This window comes from Penicillium mononematosum (genome assembly GCF_028829835.1).
Source record: "Penicillium mononematosum strain IBT 11891 chromosome Unknown utg000001l:1.0-4488741.0:1.0-4491989.0, whole genome shotgun sequence".
Lineage (NCBI taxonomy): Eukaryota > Fungi > Ascomycota > Eurotiomycetes > Eurotiales > Aspergillaceae > Penicillium > Penicillium mononematosum.
The window spans coordinates 2,816,340-2,837,940 of NW_026643271.1; the positions used below are offsets into that span (position 1 = coordinate 2,816,340).

General features: G+C 47.6%; 9 protein-coding genes across 9 annotated transcripts; 6 read left to right on the top strand and 3 right to left on the bottom strand.

Annotated features, from left to right (window-relative positions):
• Positions 1 to 1,627: 1,627 nt before the first annotated feature.
• On the top strand, positions 1,628 to 3,446 carry N7519_001049 (uncharacterized protein; the record flags this gene model as incomplete). Its single annotated transcript, XM_057287827.1, has 6 exons — positions 1,628 to 1,735; positions 1,784 to 1,854; positions 1,914 to 2,027; positions 2,076 to 2,158; positions 2,215 to 2,634; positions 2,686 to 3,446. 6 exons carry the CDS (start codon positions 1,628 to 1,630, stop codon positions 3,444 to 3,446), a joined length of 1,557 nt encoding a protein of 518 aa, XP_057153910.1.
• A 648-nt stretch (positions 3,447 to 4,094) lies between these two features.
• N7519_001050 (uncharacterized protein) lies at positions 4,095 to 6,712 on the top strand (the record flags this gene model as incomplete). The annotated part of the gene is made up of 6 exons (XM_057287828.1): positions 4,095 to 4,215; positions 4,271 to 4,558; positions 4,619 to 4,867; positions 4,926 to 5,931; positions 5,991 to 6,406; positions 6,456 to 6,712. The coding sequence occupies 6 exons, from the start codon at positions 4,095 to 4,097 to the stop codon at positions 6,710 to 6,712; spliced, it is 2,337 nt and encodes a 778-aa protein (XP_057153911.1).
• Positions 6,713 to 6,747: 35 nt separating this feature from the next.
• Positions 6,748 to 8,341, bottom strand: N7519_001051 (MFS transporter; the record flags this gene model as incomplete). Its single annotated transcript, XM_057287829.1, has 2 exons — positions 6,748 to 7,942; positions 8,004 to 8,341. The coding sequence occupies 2 exons, from the start codon at positions 8,339 to 8,341 to the stop codon at positions 6,748 to 6,750; spliced, it is 1,533 nt and encodes a 510-aa protein (XP_057153912.1).
• Positions 8,342 to 8,853: 512 nt separating this feature from the next.
• N7519_001052 (uncharacterized protein) lies at positions 8,854 to 9,258 on the bottom strand (the record flags this gene model as incomplete). Its single annotated transcript, XM_057287830.1, has 1 exon — positions 8,854 to 9,258. One exon carries the CDS (start codon positions 9,256 to 9,258, stop codon positions 8,854 to 8,856), a length of 405 nt encoding a protein of 134 aa, XP_057153913.1.
• A 371-nt stretch (positions 9,259 to 9,629) lies between these two features.
• On the top strand, positions 9,630 to 10,725 carry N7519_001053 (alkene reductase; the record flags this gene model as incomplete). The annotated part of the gene is made up of 2 exons (XM_057287831.1): positions 9,630 to 10,147; positions 10,194 to 10,725. 2 exons carry the CDS (start codon positions 9,630 to 9,632, stop codon positions 10,723 to 10,725), a joined length of 1,050 nt encoding a protein of 349 aa, XP_057153914.1.
• A 564-nt stretch (positions 10,726 to 11,289) lies between these two features.
• N7519_001054 (glycosyltransferase) lies at positions 11,290 to 14,215 on the bottom strand (the record flags this gene model as incomplete). The annotated part of the gene is given in 7 exon segments (XM_057287832.1): positions 11,290 to 12,169; positions 12,231 to 12,581; positions 12,632 to 12,753; positions 12,770 to 12,996; positions 13,053 to 13,210; positions 13,265 to 14,021; positions 14,116 to 14,215. The coding sequence occupies 7 exon segments, from the start codon at positions 14,213 to 14,215 to the stop codon at positions 11,290 to 11,292; spliced, it is 2,595 nt and encodes an 864-aa protein (XP_057153915.1).
• A 920-nt stretch (positions 14,216 to 15,135) lies between these two features.
• Positions 15,136 to 16,157, top strand: N7519_001055 (endo-1,4-beta-xylanase; the record flags this gene model as incomplete). Its single annotated transcript, XM_057287833.1, has 2 exons — positions 15,136 to 15,661; positions 15,736 to 16,157. The coding sequence occupies 2 exons, from the start codon at positions 15,136 to 15,138 to the stop codon at positions 16,155 to 16,157; spliced, it is 948 nt and encodes a 315-aa protein (XP_057153916.1).
• Positions 16,158 to 17,241: 1,084 nt separating this feature from the next.
• Positions 17,242 to 18,238, top strand: N7519_001056 (RTA1 domain-containing protein; the record flags this gene model as incomplete). The annotated part of the gene is made up of 3 exons (XM_057287834.1): positions 17,242 to 17,428; positions 17,480 to 17,728; positions 17,790 to 18,238. The coding sequence occupies 3 exons, from the start codon at positions 17,242 to 17,244 to the stop codon at positions 18,236 to 18,238; spliced, it is 885 nt and encodes a 294-aa protein (XP_057153917.1).
• Positions 18,239 to 20,401: 2,163 nt separating this feature from the next.
• On the top strand, positions 20,402 to 21,229 carry N7519_001057 (uncharacterized protein; the record flags this gene model as incomplete). Its single annotated transcript, XM_057287835.1, has 1 exon — positions 20,402 to 21,229. One exon carries the CDS (start codon positions 20,402 to 20,404, stop codon positions 21,227 to 21,229), a length of 828 nt encoding a protein of 275 aa, XP_057153918.1.
• Between the last annotated feature and the right edge of the window lie 372 nt (positions 21,230 to 21,601).

Genomic DNA, 21,601 nt, shown 5'->3' on the forward strand with positions numbered 1-21,601 from the left:
TAACTCAAACATCTACCGTTTTTCTTTTTTCTTTTTATGCTGATCTCTTACTCCTCTCCTTTTCACAGAAACTTCGGAGATCGGCCTTGATGTCTCCATTCAGTTTAGTCCCCAAGTCCCAAGACAATGGGATATGGAAAAGGTGAATTCGAGGTGAGAACAGACAACATAAGAAGGTAAAAAGAAAGGACGTGCAATTTTTCGTATTCGGTTCTGCGTATTTTGGCGCCAAGACATTGCGGAGTGTTCGTCACTCGATGGTCATGTGGGTACAACAATGTATCTCGGCAGATGCTGGGCGCTTGGGACGATTCCATACCGCGGGTTTATCTTTGAACGTTGGAATAAGCATGGCTTTGAAATTCCCTATAATATGTAGGGCCGAGATCCTTCACTTCTTAGTAGTGGAAGAAATGGTGACTAGTACGTGGTACGGGGTGTCTTATTGCTAAATATATATGTGGTCTCATCTCCATATTGCATCAAAAATTGACAAGTACATCTTCCGGATAATTATGGGCACAGGAATGAGCATAATCCGCTAACTTGCACGGCATATTGGCTTAAGAACATGTAACATGCTATCAGCCTAGGGATTTCCCCGATGTTCATTACGGATAATACTTGGCAAGCCACGCGATCGAGAAAACGCCAAAAAAAAAAGCCCCTAACCATGGGCCGGAATAATGAAGCCTCGTCTCACTGCTTTATATCTACCTACAATACGGAGTCTAGGTAGAATTGTATAAAACTCTAAAGGAAAGCTTAAAGACTATCTGTACGGATATTATATGACGGGACAGGAAGAAGTTGAGGAACATTGGAAGGATAATTAACTGAAACATATTTCGCCCGGAAGGCCCGGCTAACAATATACAACATATTAGCAGGTACGGAGTAAAAGGTACGATGTGGTATTCTTTTATGTCTTACTTTTATTTGAACAGAGTAACTCCCTATGTACGGAGTACGGACCTCGGGAGTATTATTGGATCCTTTATGAATAATGCAAACCTTGCAATATTTTTGGACTATTAAGTATTTGTGGATATTGAATACGTATGAAGTGCGTCCAATAAGGAATACAATATTGCAAGGCATCCTTATACGTACAACATACGACTCCGTACAAGGATGTGCAGAGGCCTTTGCATTTGAAATCATGAAAATATGAGACATTTCAATATGGGACATTGGCTCCAGCGGCTTGTGCACTGAAGAAACCGGAAAGTTTTCGATGCCGCCTATAAAGTTAATAACCGGGAGGGGCCAATCATAGCCGAGTATATATTTTGAACTCCATTTACTCCATTCACCCCATTTATATTGAACTCCATTCTATCCGTACAGCATATGTTGTATGTTATATGTGACGGAGGAAAAAAAATTATTCACGGAATTGAGATTGTGAAATGTAAATCTCCCAGTCATAAGTTATTAATATGAAGTCGATAAAGGTACCTGCAGATGCGTCGCAGCTGGGCAACGCCCTCGACCAAATAAACTTCTTTGTTGGATCCACTTTTCGGGCTTTCCCTTTCTCCCTTCCCCCCTTGATTATGACCTTTCCCCAGGGCAGAGCCTTGATCTGATCGCGTTTTTCCCTTTTTCATCATACCCGCGCATCATGGACAGAGCGATGGAGAAGGATATGATGTCCCAGGACGTCGGCATCGACGCGACCGACCAGGATGATTGGGACATGCAGCGCCTAGGAAAGACCCAACAGTTCAAGGTGGGTTGCGCATTTCCTGGAACCGGGCCTAATACTGATCGACGATAGAGAAACTTTCGTTTTTATTCGATCTTAGGTTTCACGACGACGTTGATGGCGACATGGGAGTCGATTCTGCTGTGAGTCTGCACGCGCGATATTGCAAGGGAACACTGGGGAATAATGAAGAATGGCACAGCACGAGTACCTACGGCCTGACCGATGGTGGACGAGCCGGTATGGTCTATGTATATATTGGCTCGTTCGTTGGATTTTTCTCTGCAGTGATCTCCATGGCCGAGATCGCCTCCATGTAAGTCTGATTCGACCTGCACATTGCCCACGGATATTGACTAGCCAGCTCCCCGACATCGGGTGGACAGTACCACTGGGTCAGTGAATTTGCCTGGCCGAGATGTCAACGATTCCTGAGCTATCTCACCGGTTAGCCGACACCTTGAATTCCAATCCGACGATCCTCAGCGCTAATCCGGTTCTAGGTTGGCTCTCGGTGCTAGGATGGCAAGCTGCTTTTGCTAGTATTTGCTACCTTTGCGGTACTCTGATTCAAGGACTACTGGTCTTCAACTACTCAGGCCCCTCCGGTTGGGTGTATGGCTTTGAGCGCTGGCATGGCACACTGCTGACCATCGCTATCGCTGCCGTCGGAACTTTGGTGAATACCTGGGGCTACAAGATTCTCCCTCCACTGGAGGGCCTCATCCTCGCCCTTCACCTCTTCGGTTTTGTTGTTGTCGTTGTCCTGATGTGGGCCATGTCTCCGGGAAAGGCCTCGGGCGATTCCGTCTGGAAGGAGTTCACAAACTCTGGCGAATGGCCGAGCATGGGCCTTGCGTGTCTGGTGGGCCAGCTGACTCCGATCTTTTCCTGGACAGGCCCCGACGCTGCTACGCATATGTGTAAGTCAAATGCCATATCTCTTGTTAGCGATGATAGCTAACATCTATTAGCCGAGGAGGTACAGAATGCTGCCTTGGTGGTCCCCTGGTGTATGGTCTCGACCGCTTTGATCAACGGCGGTCTTGGTTTCATCATGCTAATCACCTTGCTGTATAAGATGGGAGATATACAGGATGTGCTCGCCCCGGCGAGTGGATTCTCCTTCCTCCCGGCAGTTAATCATGCCACCGGCTCCGTGGCTGCCACTAATGCTGTGGCTGCTATCATTCTTGTGATGGAAGTCTGCAGCGCTATCGGTATTCTTGCGACAGTCTCCCGTCAGACCTTTGCTTTTGCCCGCGATGATGCTTTGCCGTTCTCTAAGCAACTGGCTCACGTTAACCGAAGCACCCAGATCCCCATCTGCTCTGTGTTGGTATCGACCATTATTACCGTGCTGCTGAGTTTGATCAACATCGGATCTACTGCCGCTTTCAATGCCGTCGCGTCTGTGATGATCGCTGCGCTCTTCACCACTTACATCTTGCCGATTGCTGCCGTCATCCGGGTCCGATTTCAACCGGGTGGTATCCCGCCTTCGCGCTTTTCGCTCGGTATTTTCGGGTTACCAGTTAATGTCTTCTCGTTGGCTTGGCTTTGCTTCGCCATCATCTTCACCTTCTTCCCAACCGCCAATAATCCGACCCTGGTGGATATGAATTGGTCTATCCTTGTCTTCGGAGCCGTTGTCATATTTGCAATTGCTTTGTACATTGTTCACGGCCGTCGAGTATATCGTGCGCCTGTGACCCAAGTGCGCAAGGTTGAATAAAACCATACTTTGGTATTATTGGACCCTACAGCCCATTTGCTCAAAGGTTTGCGCTCAAACGCACCTATCTATTTTGGCACCAAGCGCTGGCCCATTTTCTTTGCGTATATATATGAGATTTAATAGCGACGTGGACATACAACATATTGGAGATAATTTGATACCCAAAGAAATATGAATCCGCCTGAGTAGCGTTGATTGAACTTCCAAGATCTGGCGTCCCTTGCGTACCTCCGCCTTTCCCCTTCCCTTCCAGGTATGGCGCCCTCAGCCTGACCCATTTTAGCCTCCCTGATGGGCTGCCGAGATAGTGCACGTGATTGTATCGGATATTTGACATGGTCACGTGCTATCGGGTGGTCCTCAGATCACGTGCGTGACTTGTTTTCCACCTGTAGTCTTGGCATTTTGGAGGTCCCCTAAGAACCATTAAGAGTTACAGCATATTATGGCTGCAAATATCTAATAGACCAATATTCTATCGAAATCCTGAGCCTCGAATGCAGAAAAAGGAAAACTCAGTTGACGCTTAATAATTCTGTCCGATCCATACCTAGGTAGGTACCTAGGTAGTTACTTTTGAACTCCACCCCAGTTTTCTCCAGTACACATATTGCCATTCAGGCACAGGAAACTATATATACAGAGATGGATTCCCCATCAGATATGGTGACACCAGACTGCACGCCAAAAAGGAAACCCAGAACCTGCCCTCACTGTAAGCGTCATTTTCGCCGCCACGAACATCTCCAACGGCACATTCGGATTCGTAAGTCCAGACATCTGAAAGACAATCCTCACATCTAGAGACTAATGCGTTCCAGATACAAAAGAAAAGCCGTACGAGTGTTCATGTGGTGCTTCTTTTGGCCGGCGCGATCTCCTAAAGCGTCATGAGAACATTGGCCATTCTTCAATAACCCCGTCATCATTGCAAGAGCCATCGCCTGTGACTACCGATGACAGTCAAAGCAACCAATCCCAGGGAAATAATGCCGTTACGACACATCACCCCAGCACATCCTTTTGGGAACTTTCTGAGCTTCAAGGCGCGGATGTGTCGGCTGGAACGATCCATCGGCAGGAACCACTTCCCGATCTTCAATTTGAAGGTACATGGCATTCATTCTACTTCACTTGAATTTGCGGAAAAATTCTTCTAACTAGGTTAGGAGGCTCGCTTTTTAATGCACAGGATCTCTTGGTATTGCAGGACTTGGAATCGTTCAGCCATAATATGGGGCTCAACACTGAATGGGCTCTGCCTTCCGAGCCTAGTATTGTTCAAATTGTTGCTGGAGAATCGAACCTAAATCCTTTCTTTGCGGGGTATACTGGAAATATATCGCAAGAGCGGCCCTCTTCGCAGTCGGATCAAGATCAGTCTCTAAGCCAACTTCCCATTGAACGAGAATCAGTTGGTAAGTCTCTGCGCCAAATTTTTATTTGCCTACATGAGTACTGACGGTAATTAACTAGCCGAGTTTGGAGTGTTAACTTTACCCATTGTGAGAATCACCGATGACCACCGCAATCGCCTTCTTCGAGCTCTGGGTCGATCTCAGACGGCGATGCACGAACCCCTTTTTCCATCCTGTCACTCACTTACAAGATTTGTAAATGGATTCTTTGATGGCTTCTATCCTCATATACCAGTCGTCCATATCCCAACATTCAAAGCAGAGGACTGTGAGCCGGAAATACTTTTGGCCATGGCTGCGCTTGGTGCGCAGTATCGGCATGAACATCGGAAAGCAGTTATTCTTTTTTATGCGGCAAAGGCGACTTTGCAACAAAGTTCACACGAAAGAGAAAGGATGGAATTGAACGACAATGTTCCATCCAGTGCTGGACAGGCAACATATCCCGAAACACAGAGCTCGGGTTTCGAGAACTCGCCATACAGACAATTGATGCGCGAGGCACGATGTGCTCTCTATCTAATTGCGTTTGCAACTTGGCAAAGTGAGCCGGATATCATACGAGATGCATTCAACCTTCAAAGCTTTCTCGCCAGATGTGTAAGAGAGTGCCAACTCGATGAGACAGAAGAATCCTTACAACCGGGATTAGAGTGGGCCTCCTGGGTACAGCAAGAATCAGACAGAAGAGTCAAGCTGTTCTCTTTTGCTCTTCTTAATCTACACAGTATAGCGTTCGCTACTCCGCCAGTGATATTGAGTGACGAAGTTCATCTCCGTCTTCCATGTACCTGTTTCGAATGGATCGCCCCAAACAAAGAGAAATGGTCCATGGTGCACAAATCAGGCAATGCACAGCAAATGCTTTTTCAAGAAGCTCTCTCTCACCTATTGAACGGCTCCCACGAACCGCATCTACTTAACTCACAACCAGTTCCATCTCCTTTAGCAAACTACATTCTTTTACATGCTCTGATCCAAAGAATCATGCTTGTTCAGCGGGCGTTTAACCCATACACCGACGACGATCATACCCTGCTCAATCGCCAGAAGGAATATTCTAGGTAAGAAGGCATCAAGGAATTTTCAATGAGCCCAGATACTGAACCTTGTTCTTCCACAGGAAGGCTCTTCACACATGGACGTCTCAGTGGCAACGAGCCCCCGAATCGAGTCTTGACCCTCGAAACCCCAACGGACCTGTCACTTTCACCTCCACGGCATTGCTTGGAGTTGCATATATTCGACTGGCGTTCAATATAGGTTCATATAAAATTCTTGGAAGTCGAGATCCACAGGAAATTGCCGAGAGACTACGCCAAATGCCGCGTCTCCCTAGTGGCCCTCATTTGCTTCCCGCAATATTGCATGCGACACATGCTCTGAGCATACCAGTCAAATTGGGCGTCAATTTTGTCTCTCGCAGCCATGCATTTGTGTGGAGTATTCAGCATTCACTGTGTGGTTTGGAATTCGCAATTTTCCTCAGCAAATGGCTGTTCTGTATATCGGGCTGTCAGAAGACCCGACCGCTCGATGGTATGTGCATTCCTTCCCCCAAGAGTTAGCAATATGCTGATATGATTAGAACATGAGAGCCGCCTTATTAGCTGGATAGGGGATATTGTTGAAGAGGGAAGGACATCAGGCGATGAAGACCTTTGGTCTAGGCCCACATTACCATCTAATTGTGCCTACTTAGGTTTCGCCGTTATAAAGTTATGGGCTACATTGATAAAAGGAAATGACCAGTGGGCGATATTGAGGGTAATTGGAGAGGGTCTGGATATATATGCTAATATTTGCGAGCGAATGTTCACCAGTTCCTTGGCAGAGGGCCACTGAATACATCCTCCTTTTGCTCCGATTTATTCACATAATCAGCATTTCGGTACAAATTTGGACCTGAGTCGCAAGGCCTCTCCGTAGTGATAGAGCGAATAAATTCCAATCACACATCCAATAGTCAGACCCGCCAACAGGCTGCATCCGGGGCCAATCCCTAGGTTTTCGTAGAGTGGTCTCGAAAACACGACAGCGCCACACGCAAAAGCACTTCGGGTGAAATCAGTGGCGGCAAAAACGCTGGCTGCGTAATGCGGGTAGCATGCGGGGATGTAGAGGAAGACACATTGCATCAAGATGAACACGCATGCTGGGTAGATGACGATTCCTATTGTCGGTACGATCCAATGGACGTTTGGGTTTGCAGCCCAGCCGAAAAGCAACAGGCCAATAGACGGACCAAAGCATGCAATGAGGGCAGGGACTAAGACGTCTTCCGGCTTTCGAAGTCCTCTTGACTTGGGTGTGAAGACCTTGTAAATGTAGAGGTTATAAACTGCGAATGATATGATCGCTCCGACAACAATAGCCAAGAAAGCTAACCCCATCTCTCCCAGATTAAACCCGTAGATCCCCTGGTAGACAATTGGGAAAGCTTCAAAGAACGAATAGTAAATGCCGTATGTCAGAGATGTGTAACAATTCAAAAACAGGATTGCCGGGTCAAGAAATGTGATCTTCGAGGGAATAAACAGCGACTCTTGTACAGCCGAGTAGAAAGAGATGCTTGCTTGCGCGATATCCGCAGCAGTCTGGTAGCTATAGGGTCTCTTGATCCCCGTCTTCTCCAATCGCCGAGCCCGTCGATGAAGGATAGTTGCAGGGCTGGTCTCAGGCAACAACAAGAGCAGGACAAGAATGGGACCAGCGGCTATCAAAATCTCCCACATTGAGAACCTCCAGCCAAGCACGGGAATCGCGAAACCAGATACTATTACACCAATGGCCGGAGCGCAGAAAACGCAAAATACCCATGTTGTCATCGCGTGTGGAAGCACGTCAGATGAGTAGACGTCCGCAATTGAGGCGCCTCCGGTGGCCAAGCAAGGACTTCCGAAAAATCCTTGAAGGAAACGCAGGAAGTAAAACCCAATTGCGCTGGGTGCCAGTGCTGTAGGAATACTGACAATGCAGAAGAGAAAAAAGGAGATGGCATATGGAAGGTTTCGTCCAATGCGAGGGATTTCGCTCAGAGGGCTGAAGAAGAGAGGGCCGGTACCGTAGCCCAAACTGAATTTGGGTCAGCACGTAATATCAACAAATGATTAAGGAATCGAGTAGTTTGACGTACACATAAAGAGCAAGGCCAAGGGATGCCTCTGCATTGTTCACGCCGAATTCTTCAATAAATGCATTCTCACTCGGGGTGTAAATTGGCGCAGCCATATAAACCACAAAGCTATAAATACCGATAACGAAGAGGATAAAGGCCTTTTTGAGTCGTGACCAGTTGTGGGGGTTTTCTTCGTCATGCTCGGGGTACCATTCGACTAGTATTGTCTTCTCATCGTAAAATGCGTATTCTGGTTGCCATTGAAGATCCTCTTCACGATACTTCAACCAAGAAGGCGTGCAAAATTGGCGCAAAAATTGCCCAACGATGCTGTCGCGTAGCCATTGGAGATGCATTGGTCAAGCTGATATTAGGGTTAGGCAAGAAAAGGATGCAGGCCTGAGGAAGACTAACCAAGATTCAGTATACCAGTCGTCTTATACAAAACTTCTGATTCATTATTAATTCTAGCATGATTTGTCACGCCTGGTCGCTCAGAAGAAAATGAAGTCTCCAAACAAGTGTGGAGGTGGCTGTTGGAGGTGATTGAGTTATTCACAGAGACATGAACATACCTCCACCTAAAGGACTTTTCAGGCACCATCGGCAAAGCAAAAGACTGAAAATCGTTTATTTTGTTTTGGCATATTATGTGCGGGCTTCGTATATTTACGTAGCCTATGGAGATTTGAAGTACTAGTAGATCTTTCTATGATACTCGGGGCAAATTCAACAGTACGTGCAGGTGACCTAAGGCCTGACCAGGGAAACCAGCAGTGGTCTTGCATTCCAGACTTTATTCATCTTAGACATAGCTTTGTTTCAAATACAGATACACCTAAAGACTCCAATGTCTTGTTTTGACTCTTTATTCATGTTTGATGGCCTCGACCTCAATCTCAATCTTCATCGCCGGAAATGCCAATCGAGGGACAGCAAGAGAAGTCCAAATAGGACGATGGTTAGGAATGCGGTCCTTCAACTTTTGCACACAGTAATCGAACGAGGAATCAATATCGACGTGGTACGAGCGAACCGAATAGACATCTTCCCATCCGCGTAGCCCTGTCGCCCGGAGAACTTTGTCCACGTTCGCAAAGGCGAGATCCACTTGGCCATTAATGTTGTTGGCGTCCAAATCACCAGTCTCGGTCCATCCTCCTTGGCCGGCACATTTAACAATATTTCCAAGCACGACCGCTTGGGAGTAGTGACATAGATCGCTGTGCTTTTGACCAGCACCTTCTTCGTTGATGTAGGTAAGAGAGGACATTGTGATTTCAAGAGATAGATAGTTCGAATACAGATGACGAGTAGACCAATCTTTCAGATTGGGTCGAAATATTCTAAGGATGGCGCCTTATATATGGGCGGTGGAGGTAGTTGGAGGTAGTTGGAGATGTTACCACATGCGGTATATACCGCTATCTCCAAACATCTCCAAATATCTCCATGCATGAGGATCAAAATATTCCAGGTCGAATTCCGCACAACATTACAAATCAGCTGTTGGAGAGATCCTATGGTTTACAAAAGGGCATATGGTTGGATGCTACACTCATTCAAAGATTAAAAGATAAAACTCGCTCGTTTCCTAGAGACCTCACATTTGCTACCCATACAACCGATTGCACTAAAGACGTCATGTCTGGCCTATTCCAACCTCTCCGCATTGGCGACGTTGAATTACAGCACCGAGTTGTCATGGCTCCTCTCACTCGCCTGCGCGCCGATGCGGAACACGTCCCCCTTCCTATGGCCACCACATATTACGAACAACGCGCCTCAGTCCCTGGGACATTGATTATCGCCGAAGCAACCCAGATCTCCGCCTCCGAGGGTGGAATACCCCATGGCCCAGGGATCTGGACCGAAACGCAAATTCAAGGATGGAAAAAAATCACTGATGCTGTCCACGCCAAAGGCAGCTATATTTATTGCCAGTTGATTGCACTTGGTCGAGCAGCTGATCCAGATCAATTGAAAAAAGAGGGAGGGTATGATCTGCTTGCACCTAGTCCTATTCCAATGGAATCTGGAATGCCGACTCCCAAGGAACTTAGGGAGGAACAGATCCAAAGTATTGTTAGCAATTTTGCAATTGCAGCAAGGAATGCAATCCGTGCTGGATTCGATGGCGTTGAGGTCCACGGAGCGAATGGGTATCTCGTTGATCAGTTCCTCCAAGATGTGTCAAACAAACGACAGGATCAATGGGGTGGGAAGTGTTCCGAACCGCGCCCGGTTCGGTCTGGATGTGGCTAGGGTGTTGGTGGATGCCGTTGGCCCTGAGAGGGTTGGATTCCGACTCAGTCCATGGAATACCTGGCAGAGCATGAAAATGGCCGACCCTGTTCCCCAGTTTGCCTACTTTGTAGAGCAGTTGAAACAGCTCAAGCTAGCGTATCTCCATGTCATCGAGTCGCGTGTGATCAACAATGTGGACTGTGAGAAAACGGAGGCAATCAACTTCTTACTTGATATCTGGGGCAGAACTTCCCCTGTGCTTGTTGCAGGCGGGTATAACGCGGAGAATGTCCAAGTTGCCATGGAAGAAGAGTACAAAAACAATGACGTCGCTGTTGTCTTTGGTCGTCACTTCCTCGCGAATCCTGATCTACCATTCCGGCTTCGGCATCAACTTCCCCTGAATGGTTATGACCGGTCTAGCTTCTACACCGCTACGCAAGAAAAGGGCTACGCAGATTATCCATTCAGGACAGAGTTCACGAAGATATAAAGAAGCCGGTCATTTTCAGCCTCAGTTCATTTTGGGTATAAAGAGAGATATGAAGTCTGGCTTGTGATATTTACACAAATATGAGGCATCTAGTTAAAGAAGAAGCGTTTCGAGGTAGATAACCGCCCGAGGGGCAGCTATTATTTCTACGCAAGAAATGGTCGGAGGGTTTTACGTGTTTTGCCACAAGCGGACAATGACAATAATCCATGCCCTGCCTTTGAGAGTAGTATGTTTCAGGGCAGTATTCTAAGTGGGAACTTCTCCCAAGAAAAACACATTCACATTACATATAGACAAGGAGCACAAGTCTCTCAAAAGGTATATGTAATAGGATACCGCGGTTAAGTATGAAACGGAGGTCGTGAGATATAGAGAGAGGAGGGCATTCGCTAAGAGCCTGGCCCATGTACCAAAGCTTTTCGCTGCAATGATGTATGACTGTAATACAGTGCTTCCTTGTCATCCAAGAACACCTCAGAACATTTGAATTTTCATCCCATAATTACCTCGCACCTATCCAAGGCTCCGATTGAGATCGGACACACAATTCCAATCACAGATTCAGGTGTTCTTACCCTTTACCACCCTTTGGAATGCGGAAATGTCGCTATTCATTCCGTCAAGTCCACCATTCTCTAACAGCCATGTTCCCTCGGCATGGCGCGCCTTGAGAATCTTTTTCCTCGTCCCGGTATAGAATGCTGATTTCAGGCTCTTCGCAATACCGGCACTGGGATATACTAATACACCAAACGTGGCACAACCCGCTTTAGACGTCATGTTTGCTATACCCTTGCCAACACCCTTGACAGCTCCCTTTGCGCCATCCTTTCGGGCGCCTTCGTATGGCTTCACGACCAAATCGCTCACGGCCTCAGCCATCCCCCACGCGAAACCTTTGCCAGCAAGAGCAAAGCCGCTCTTGATCCCAGTAACGGGACCGTGATCCCGTGGCTCTTCGCCATAGAGCCGAGGTATATTGCGCATTCCCTCGGTCATAGCGAGCGGGATGTCCACGGTCATCCCCTTCAGCGCAGTCGGCACGAAGTTAGCAACACTCATTATTGAGGCCCCTGCCATCTTCCCTGCAAGCCTGGCTCTATGACGACTCGAAGAACTTCCTGAGCTGGACAACGAGTTCGCTGCGGAAGCTCTATTATTGTTGGACGGACTGGGTATATTGTCAGGTGCCTCCTTTGTCATCTGCAGGGAGCGATCTCCGGTAGAGCTGCATTTCGACCCTTTCGTAGTTTGACTAGATTTGCTACTCAAGGGCCGATCTCTGTGACTGACTTGGTAGTCTTGATACTCCTCAAAGGGTTTGTAGAACAATCCTAAAATGGAAGCAGTGAGGTCTGTTGTCGTCCCTAAAACCGCAGAGGCACCGCCTGTGATGGGGTCCCACCGGCGATTCTCGATGATAATGGGATTGAGTGCATGCCTGGAGACCGGTTATTTGTGTGACTCCAGCGTCAAAAATGGTGTCCCAAAACTTCACGTACATTTTGAGTTGTTTTGGATCGAGCAGATCCTGAGCGATCAACTGCGCTGCTGCCAGTTTTGAGATTTTTACTTTCCTGTCGCCTGTAGAGTAAGACCACACTGCTGTTTGTCCTGGACATATATCACATGGAAGGAGCTCCAATGGAAGGTGCCGATGAAAGGAAGACACTGCTGCTTGAACGCCAATTTCTGAACCCATCCTTATCGCAATTGTGGAGGCTGCAGTAGTTGCTTGTTCTGTAAGACAATACCTTATCCCTTCAGCCAGAGTATCAACACTAAGGTCCTTATGAGGGATAGGGTTAGGACCAGCGCCCGCTGCAGCAACCATAGTTCCCCAGAATGGCTGGCTAATGGGCAGTTAGTCGATTGAAACGTAGTAGTGTCCTGAGAAACTCACTCTCCGAAAAATGGGATAATGATTGTTGGTTTGGCATTCCGCAAGCCACAGGCTGTCGTTCCAGCGCCTCCATGATGCACTACTGCCGCCACATGTTGGAAAAGCCACTCATGGGGGGCAATCTCCGATGAAGTGCACCTTATCGGTATTCGTTCCGCTCAGATTTGACCAGCCTTTAGAAATGATAGCCCGAACGCCGGCAGCATTCACCGCTTCGAGAATGGTTGCTGTAATTCCTATCTGGTCCTCGAGTACAATGCTTCCGAACCCAATATATATTGGTGGGGGCCCGGATGAAAGAAAGACCTGGAGATCTAACGGAGGTTCGAATTGTGGGGGGTCACGGAAAAAGAAACCGCAGACGTCTAGAGACTCTGTTAGCTATCTCGGTTGATGAAGGATTTGCGAAGCCGGCACTAACCAAGATGAGACGGCCAATCCAACGGTTTTGGGACGAGGGCTGGGGACCAACAGTACGTGAAGGGGACTTTCAGTAACTCGGCAAGATGAGGGCCTTCAAACGTGGCCACTTCATCAAGGTCAAGATCTTTCCGCCACCCATTGATCACATCACCCACACTAGCAGAATCAGTTAGCCCGATGCAATACATTGCGTTTCATAGAGAAGCTTACCCTTGCCATGTAAGCCAGTTAACAATATCGTAGGAGACCTGGTTTTTCAAACCGTACTGTGCATCTTCGGTGTTCATATTTGCCAATGGGTGTGGAAAAGATTTTGTAGTGCTCCAAGGCATGGTGAACATCAGGTGCACTGGAATGCTGAGTGCTTGAGCACAATGGATATGTGCAAAGCTTGGCGGATTGGCGATGATGGCATCGGCCACAAATGGGTGGTTTGTTACCATATCCGGCTCTATACATGAGCTCCAGCACCCGTCAAGCATTTCCCGAATCATGATGCGCTTGCGACGGATTTCACCTGTTCGTAGGCTTTTCATACTAGGGATGAGTCCGGGGCTTTTCACCATGTATGCCATAAGCTCTGCTGGATCACCTCCAATTGGGTAAAACTCCAATCCCGAATCTCTCACAAAATCTTCGAACACATCATGTGTGGCGAGGCGCACGCGGTGTCCGTATTGCGTAAGTTCATTTCCGAGGGCAATGAAAGGTTGAACATCCCCACGACTTCCCACGACTTGGATCACGATGTTCAATTTGGCCTGCCAAGCTTTTCTGTTTTCCGTGCTAGGTTCGGGGAATATTGACGTATGTTCAGGACCCACGGACGGGCTATCGGCATTCTGTGTCGGTAACTCAGAGTATTCAGGTGGTGGGGTAGTAGGTCGTCCCAAGAAAAGTCCAGTGGAGAGGATTGAAAATCCACGCACGAACTTCGAGTCCCAGTCGATATCGACGCGGCCGGCTTCTAAGAGGCGCAGGTCACATCAATAATTTGAACATCAAGTGTACTCACCGAGCAACAGAAAGGAATAATCGTATAAACAGATAACGTAGCTTACCGGTCACATGGATGCCTGTCTTGCCAGTGGTGGGGGGGATAGTTGGTATGTGCCTCCATAGGTTCTCCAGGTAGCTCGAAAGGTCCTTCGATGCGCTCATTGCTGGACATAATCGTTGTGATCCCCTAACTTCGGTGAATAACAGGAAATCAAACAAAATACCAAGATGTGAGAACAATGAAACAAACTATCAAATAAAGTCAAGACGAGATCGAGGTCGAGAAGCGAAGTTCAGGAAGGAGACCACTTCGAGTGGATGGTTAGACGCGTCAAATTCTTTAATTTTTTTTTTTTTGAAAGAATGGCACGAAACAGACTTGGAAACGATCTAAAACATCAGATCATGACGATCTAACTTTATTTCTGGCTCGAAACGAATACGAGGATGCCCATTGATTGGCCGATACAGTGGGACCTCTGAAATATTAGGGTTAACCTTGGTCCACGGGTACCCCTATCGGTGGGTCCTCAAATTAAGATTGGGCTTCGGCTGGTCCACATTCGGAGCTTCCAAAGTTCGGCAGAACCTTAAATAGTACTAGCTGGAGTCTACTCGTATTTCTCAACCGTATTCGTAGATCTTCCACGTCCACTTCTCTACGTACCTGTATATGTACCTAGTCAGGTACCTCGGCATCCATTCCAAGGTCGTTCTATACGACTAGTAATTCCCCACATCATCCATAGATGAATGAAAGATGCCTAGCCAGGGAATGCTAAGGGACTGTCCTCGCCGAGCAATAGGAATTTATGGTGCCTAATTTACTTAGTCGTTTGTAGGTGATCTTCTGGGGATGGATAGCAGACTAGGGGAATTACTCTTAGGCTTGCCAAGTTAGGCTAAAATTCGTGGTTCCTCACTTCCGAGGCCGTACCGATTTTCGTATAGACACCACAGCTATCGCGTTCGTACCCTGCTCTGCCGCGTCATCATTGTATTCCCCACAAAGACCTATAAAGGTCACACATTAGCCACCGTCGAGTACCAGGAAGACAGAGAACATTTCATTAAACAGAATCATGAAGACCATCAATGCCACAACATTCATCATCGCGCTTCTTGCCGCTACTGAACGAACCAACGCGTTCGCCAGCACAGGAACCACCCAGCTGAGGGAGGAGGCGGCCAAGAAGGACATTCTCATCGGGTCTGGGGCAATCAATCCAACCTACCTTAATGATTCTCGGTTTTCCGCAGTCCTTGCAAACCAGTTCAACAGTCTCTCCCCCGAAAACGAGATGAAGTGGTCGTTCCTTAACCCGACCGAAGGGCACTACAACTGGGACACGCTTGACCGCCTCGTTGACTTTGCGGAAGAGAATGACATGGCGGTCAAGGGACACGGCCTCATCTCGAGCTGCTGTAACCCCGACTACTTGCTCAATATCACCGAACCCACAACATTTCGTGCTGCGATGACGGCTCACTTCGAGGCGGTCATGCACCGGTACAACGGCAAGATGGATCGGTGGGACGTTGTCACCGAAGCCCTCGAAACCAAGGGCGGCGGCCTAAGCACCGACAACGACTTCTACAAAGTACTCGGTCCCGGCTACATCGATGATGCCTTCCACATCGCCCGGGCAGCAGACCCGGATGCCAAACTGTTCATAAACGAGAATCTCGTGGAGTCACTCCCGGCAAGCGTCAGGAACTCTATGACCTGGTCTCCGGACTCGTGGCAAACGGCGTCCCGATCGATGGAGTCGCCCTGCAGATGCACATCACCGAAGTAGCCCCGATACCGGGCGTGCTCACAAACATGGTCGAGTCCTACAAGGCGCTCGGACTGGAAGTGACAATCGCTGAGATGGATGTCCACACGCTGGACACCGCACTGGAGACCGACATCTACGGGGCCGTAGTCGATGAGGCTCTAAAGGCAGGAATCACTGACATTAGCTTTTGGGGCTTCACGGATAAGCACGCCTACACTTGGCTGCCGGGCGCAAAGCCACTGATGTTCGACGAGTGCTACAATGCTAAGGGCGCGTTCTATGCCACTCACACTGCCCTAACACACTTCGTCAGCGTGCCCTAGGGACCTGGAGCACCATCGAGCGCTCTACGGTGTCCAAGGAATGTTCAACTTTCTCGAATACCTGATTTGTTCCATATTTGTAAGGCTCCTAACATCTTTGCACGGAATTGGCAAGCGGGCTGCTCACCTACTCTGTATATATAGTATTCAAATGCACTTTTCTTATGCTCTGACTCTATATAAAGCGCACTTTGGTACGGCCCTCATAACAAGGGAAGCCCCCAAACCCGTAAGTGTAGCATGCTTCGTAAGAGGATTGAGAAAGAACCGCTCCGTCCAAGTTGCGAAGCTGATTTTGATCCATCCTAGACGCCACGATGGGACACACATATCTAGTTGATGTAGCCTGTATATCGCTTCGGTAGTTGGAACTCTGAATTGAGGTACAAGTGTGATAGCAAAACAGAAATATCTGAGAGCTATTTCCTGATTTGAATGCGGGATATTGTCTTTCGTAGATTCTGAGATCTGGTTGACTTTCTTTGCTAGGAGAAGAGCATGGAGTTTCCTACGGATTAGGATTTCAACGGCCCATCTATGAAAGGGCATCAGACAACCTGGATCTTGAGTACCTATGAATATGTCTCTGTTTTACTACTAGCACTTGGCTGGCTACTTATGTACAGCTAAAATTGTGTAAGTCAGCTCGCTCTACTCTACTACCGACTTTCCTTCTGCTTCCAGAATTCCGCCCATCCAATTTTCTTTTCCTTTTTCAATTTCCTTTCCCTTTAAAAGAAAAAGGGAAAGAAAGAAAGTTGAGACAATTAATACATCCCTCCATAAGGCTTTCCTTCATCATGCAGAATCAGGCACCCATAAAGAAGAATCATGTCGGCTTTGCCGCCGACCCACCCGTACTCGTGTTCAGGCCCTTTCAATAGAACACAAAGTAATGAACTAGGCGCCCCTTAAATCAGAGCTATTTATATAAATTTTCACGACTTCTTGAACAGTGTTATGAGATAGCTATAAGAACTGTTCTGGTAGCTATAAGATGTTTAGACTCCTAAACCATACTCAACATACTGGAAGACCTGGTCTCCCCCAAATCTGACCACATATCAAGGAAGATTACGTCGAAATGACCAGCGAAATGCTTTTAATTCGCTCTGATGAGGAGCCAATTTTCGCTTTCTATCGCTATAACCCTAGCATGGGTGGTGCTGTCCTGTTTACCCTCCTTTTTATGGGCACCACCTTCTACCATATCTTCCAGATGTTCAAAACTCGAACTTGGTTCTTCATTCCATTCGTGATAGGAGGTCTCTGTATGTATTACCTGACTATATACGCCTTCGTACCTGAGCTGACGCGAACAGTTGAAATTGTCGGATATATCGGGCGTGCTGCATCAAGTAAGCAGAGTCCAGATTGGACGCTAGGCCCATACATAGTGCAGACGCTATGTCTCCTTCTCGCTCCAGCCCTCTTAGCAGCGTCAATTTACATGCTACTCGGGCGGATCATTCTGGTGCTGCAGGCAGAATCGCATGCGATTCTGAAAAAGAAATGGCTTACCAAAATCTTTGTTACCGGTGATGTGCTGTCGTTCCTACTGCAAGGTGCTGGTATGTATTGTCAACGGAATTTAACCAGTGCTGCAGAAGAACCATGCTGACTTTACATCAGGTGGTGGCATCCAGAGTAGCGGAAGCCTTGACGGTATGAAGACAGGCGAGCGCATTATCATCGCTGGTCTTTTCGTCCAAATCATATTTTTTGGCTTCTTCATCGTCGTCGCTGTTCTCTTCGACTTGAAGCTTCGCAAATATCGCATTCCCCGGTGCTTCTCTGGAGAGGTTCAATGGCGCAAGCATCTCAACATTCTATATGCAAGCAGCCTTTTGATCCTCATCCGCTCAGCTTTTCGACTTGTGGAATACATACAGGGTAATGAGGGTTACCTTCTGCACCATGAGGTTTACCTGTATGTGTTTGACTCATTGCTCATTTTCATTGTGATGATTGTTTTTAATGTCGCTCATCCATCCGAAATCACTCGACTCTTGGACGTTATGCCGGATTACGAGTTGTCTCGTAACCCGGCAGAGCAGGTTGTCAAACCATACGGAGTTTAACCTGGCGCATGATTTTGATATTTCACGGCCATACACGCCATTTTATTCTCTGTTCCTTGGCTCCAAGGGTAGACAAGCCCGCCTTTTCTCCTGGGCGACTTTCGATTTCTCCTTTCCGCGCGATTTCGCGAAATGCAAAATCCATATAGTGACGCAGCTTCTATGAATATATCAAATTAGATGCTTTTCTCTCAGTGCTAAATATTATACGGTACCCCAATTTCAGGTACTCAATTCTCATTTTACCTTTCATTCGAGGAAATACCACCGACAATAAGATATTCCCTCGATGAGGTGCCTCTAATATATCTTATGAAAAAATATGGTCTCTGCAACGCTATTGTGTCGGGGAACCTATCGTGCTTGGCTAGCTATCTCCAAGTTATGAGATCTTGGACAGTGTAATTTGGGATTCCGGTGTTAAGAGGAACGTTGGTGTCGCGCGACTGGGGTCGCTGTGCCAACCTGATATGGCAGGGTTGTGGCGTGTCTGCGTGTCTGGAGCCAACCTTGGAAGCTGTAGGACATATTGACTGGCATAACCATGACATGGTCATTAAATGCGTTATACCTGAGTTGAAAATTCAAACATCAGCAAGATTATGTCCACGGATTATGTTCGTATTCGGGATAAGAATACGGGTGGGTCCTTAACAAGGTTCGTTGGAGAGCCATGGATTGGCCATTAGGATCCACAGTGGTGGGTCTATCTCATAAGCTTAACGGACCTCGGGATGCTTCCGTTTCACGAATGAGCGTTCTGGCGCCCTTCAAGGCATCAACAGTAGAAAACTGCACAGTGCTTCCCTTGCCATTCATTCTTAAGAATCTCTCTAATATATTCCTAGTTGTTGTTATATTCTGCCATAGCATACTCGGTATTTCCACTTCAACGCGTAGCTCAATGTTGATTTTGACATGGTGCATCGAACTCGACTCTCACCCTGTTCAACTTCTGGTTAGCGACTCACTTTCTTCCTATCAACATCCCCACATGTGGTATCTGTTAGTTCTAGGACATGTCGGACCGTACTGAATGCCCTTCTGCAAGAAGAACAACCTCTGTGGTAAAAATAAAATTGTATACCAAAAATGAGTTTGATGACCCACGCAGACTAGGCAAATTGGAGCCATGGCCCTGGGACCTCTACTAGAACCTATAGTCCATTACCGGCTGAGTCTAGTGAACCTAAGGGCAGATAAGTGGATATTCATTCGGGTCGGTGAGGGTTCAGTTCAGATTTCAGAGCCTTTCAGATGGCCGTTAGATGAAGAAATTGGCAAATCCTTAATGAAACTTTAATTCATCCTCTTGCGGTATTTCATTTCCTATTCCTAGCTTTTGAACGGTCTCATGTTCCTCTAGATCACAATTTTCGAGGTAGGTTCGGGCAGGCTTACCGCACTCCTAGCAATTTATTCAAAAATTCCTACGGGTTTGCATCCAGACCTTGTTGAACAATTTCCCATCGAATTCCCTACAGCTTGTATGGACCGGAATTGGAGACCGGTTGGTGTCTACGTCTCTGGTTGCTGTGACCCGCCGTACATTGGGGTCCTCCGCCGCATTTTATTTTAGCCAACTAGTGACTACTAGAGATAGGCTGCAACTTTGCACGAATGTTGCCAACCATGATGGATATTGCCTTTTACCACCAGGAACTGTTTTTATCTGAAAAATGGACCGAGACATGGTAGTTTCGGCAGCTTCCGACAGCGCAGACAATCACAGAGTTAGAAGACATCGCGCCCGCCACACCAAGTCCCGCAATGGCTGCTATCCATGCAAATTCCGAAGGGTCAAGGTACGTCTCCTGATCCGTAGTCTCCGTTTGCCACCCAAATTCTGATATCCCGAAGTGCGACGAGCTTCAACCCGCTTGCGGCACATGTTCTTCCAGAGGCGAACCCTGCTCCTACCCTCCCCCACGCGTTGCTTCGAGGAAGCCTCCCAGATCAAGAGCGGACACAGAGAAAGACAGTAATTTACCAGAATTTTTCGAACCGTCCCATGAAGGTCCACTCGGTCTCATTCAACCCTTATCAATAAATGCGACAGCACCGACGATCATCCCGAGCCCATCCCACCAACACCGGCATGGAGATCTCGACATGAATGATTTGAAGCTCCTTCAATTCTATCATCTGCATACTGGAAGACAAATGACGCTGCACCAAAGGAGATCGAATGTTTGGGAGCGGATTATGCCTGAACTAGCGAGCAAAAGTCGATATCTGATGCATCTGCTCCTGGCATTGGGGGGCATGCATATGATTAAGCAGAAGGCCGATGCCATCGGGACTTCCGTTGAATACTCAGATACTGTGGACTTGGAAACCATCATGGTACATCATCAAAGAGGATTGGAAGGCTTCAGAGAAGAAGTGTCCCGAATCTCTCCCTCCAACGCTGAATCTGTTTTCACAGGGTCTTTGCTTCTTGTTGCATTTGCCTTTGCATTCCTGAGGGTTCAGGGCCTTCACCCGCTTACTGGGGCAACCGAAGAGATGAGCGGCACCATGGCAACCCCTTCTTTGACGAATGACACCCCGCGCCTCAACTGGTTATACCTCAATCGAGGTGTAAATTCAGTGATAGGTGATCAATGGTATGCTTTGAAAAATAGCCGGCTCCGGGCGATATTGATATTATCACACACCGATGATTACTGGGAGGATTCATCATCCTATGCACCGTCTCGGCTTTCTCGTTGCTCACCCCGTCTATTGAAATTTGCCGAAGGTGCTCGTCAAGCAGTCGCTTCCATCAAGGCTTCTCTGGACGCGCTTGGACCCCCTTTGGATGACTTGTCCAGCTGCTCGGGCACGCCCACATCCCAGCCTTCACCGTCTACGACTTTAGACTGGGCTCTAGATGCACACCACGAGACGATACGCATACTGGACTCTGTTTATTTGCGGATTTTATCAGTGTTGCGGTGTGCAGCAACCGAAAATTCCACGGACAAGGAGATCCAGGGGGGACTTTGAAGAGGCAGCGATTCTATCCTGGCCTTGTTCGATCCCCAGTTCCTTCTTGGCATCCCTTGAGAGGAGCGACCGTAACTCCCTCTATGGACACTCGCTCGTCATCCTCGCGCATCTATATCTAGTAAACACTCTGGTCGATGCTTGGTATATGAGAGGCTCCTTTGAAGGCGAGATATTGAAGATCAACGCGCTTATTGGTTCCCTAAATGGAGACCAACTGTCCACATTCATGATATGGCCCAACGAGGTCTTGAGCTTGCCACTGAGCTGTACAACTTGAACCACATGTATAGGAACAGTCGAAGAACCTGAGAACATCCAACCTCGTTCACGGCATATGCGCACGTATAGAGCATACATTGCAAGCCAAAC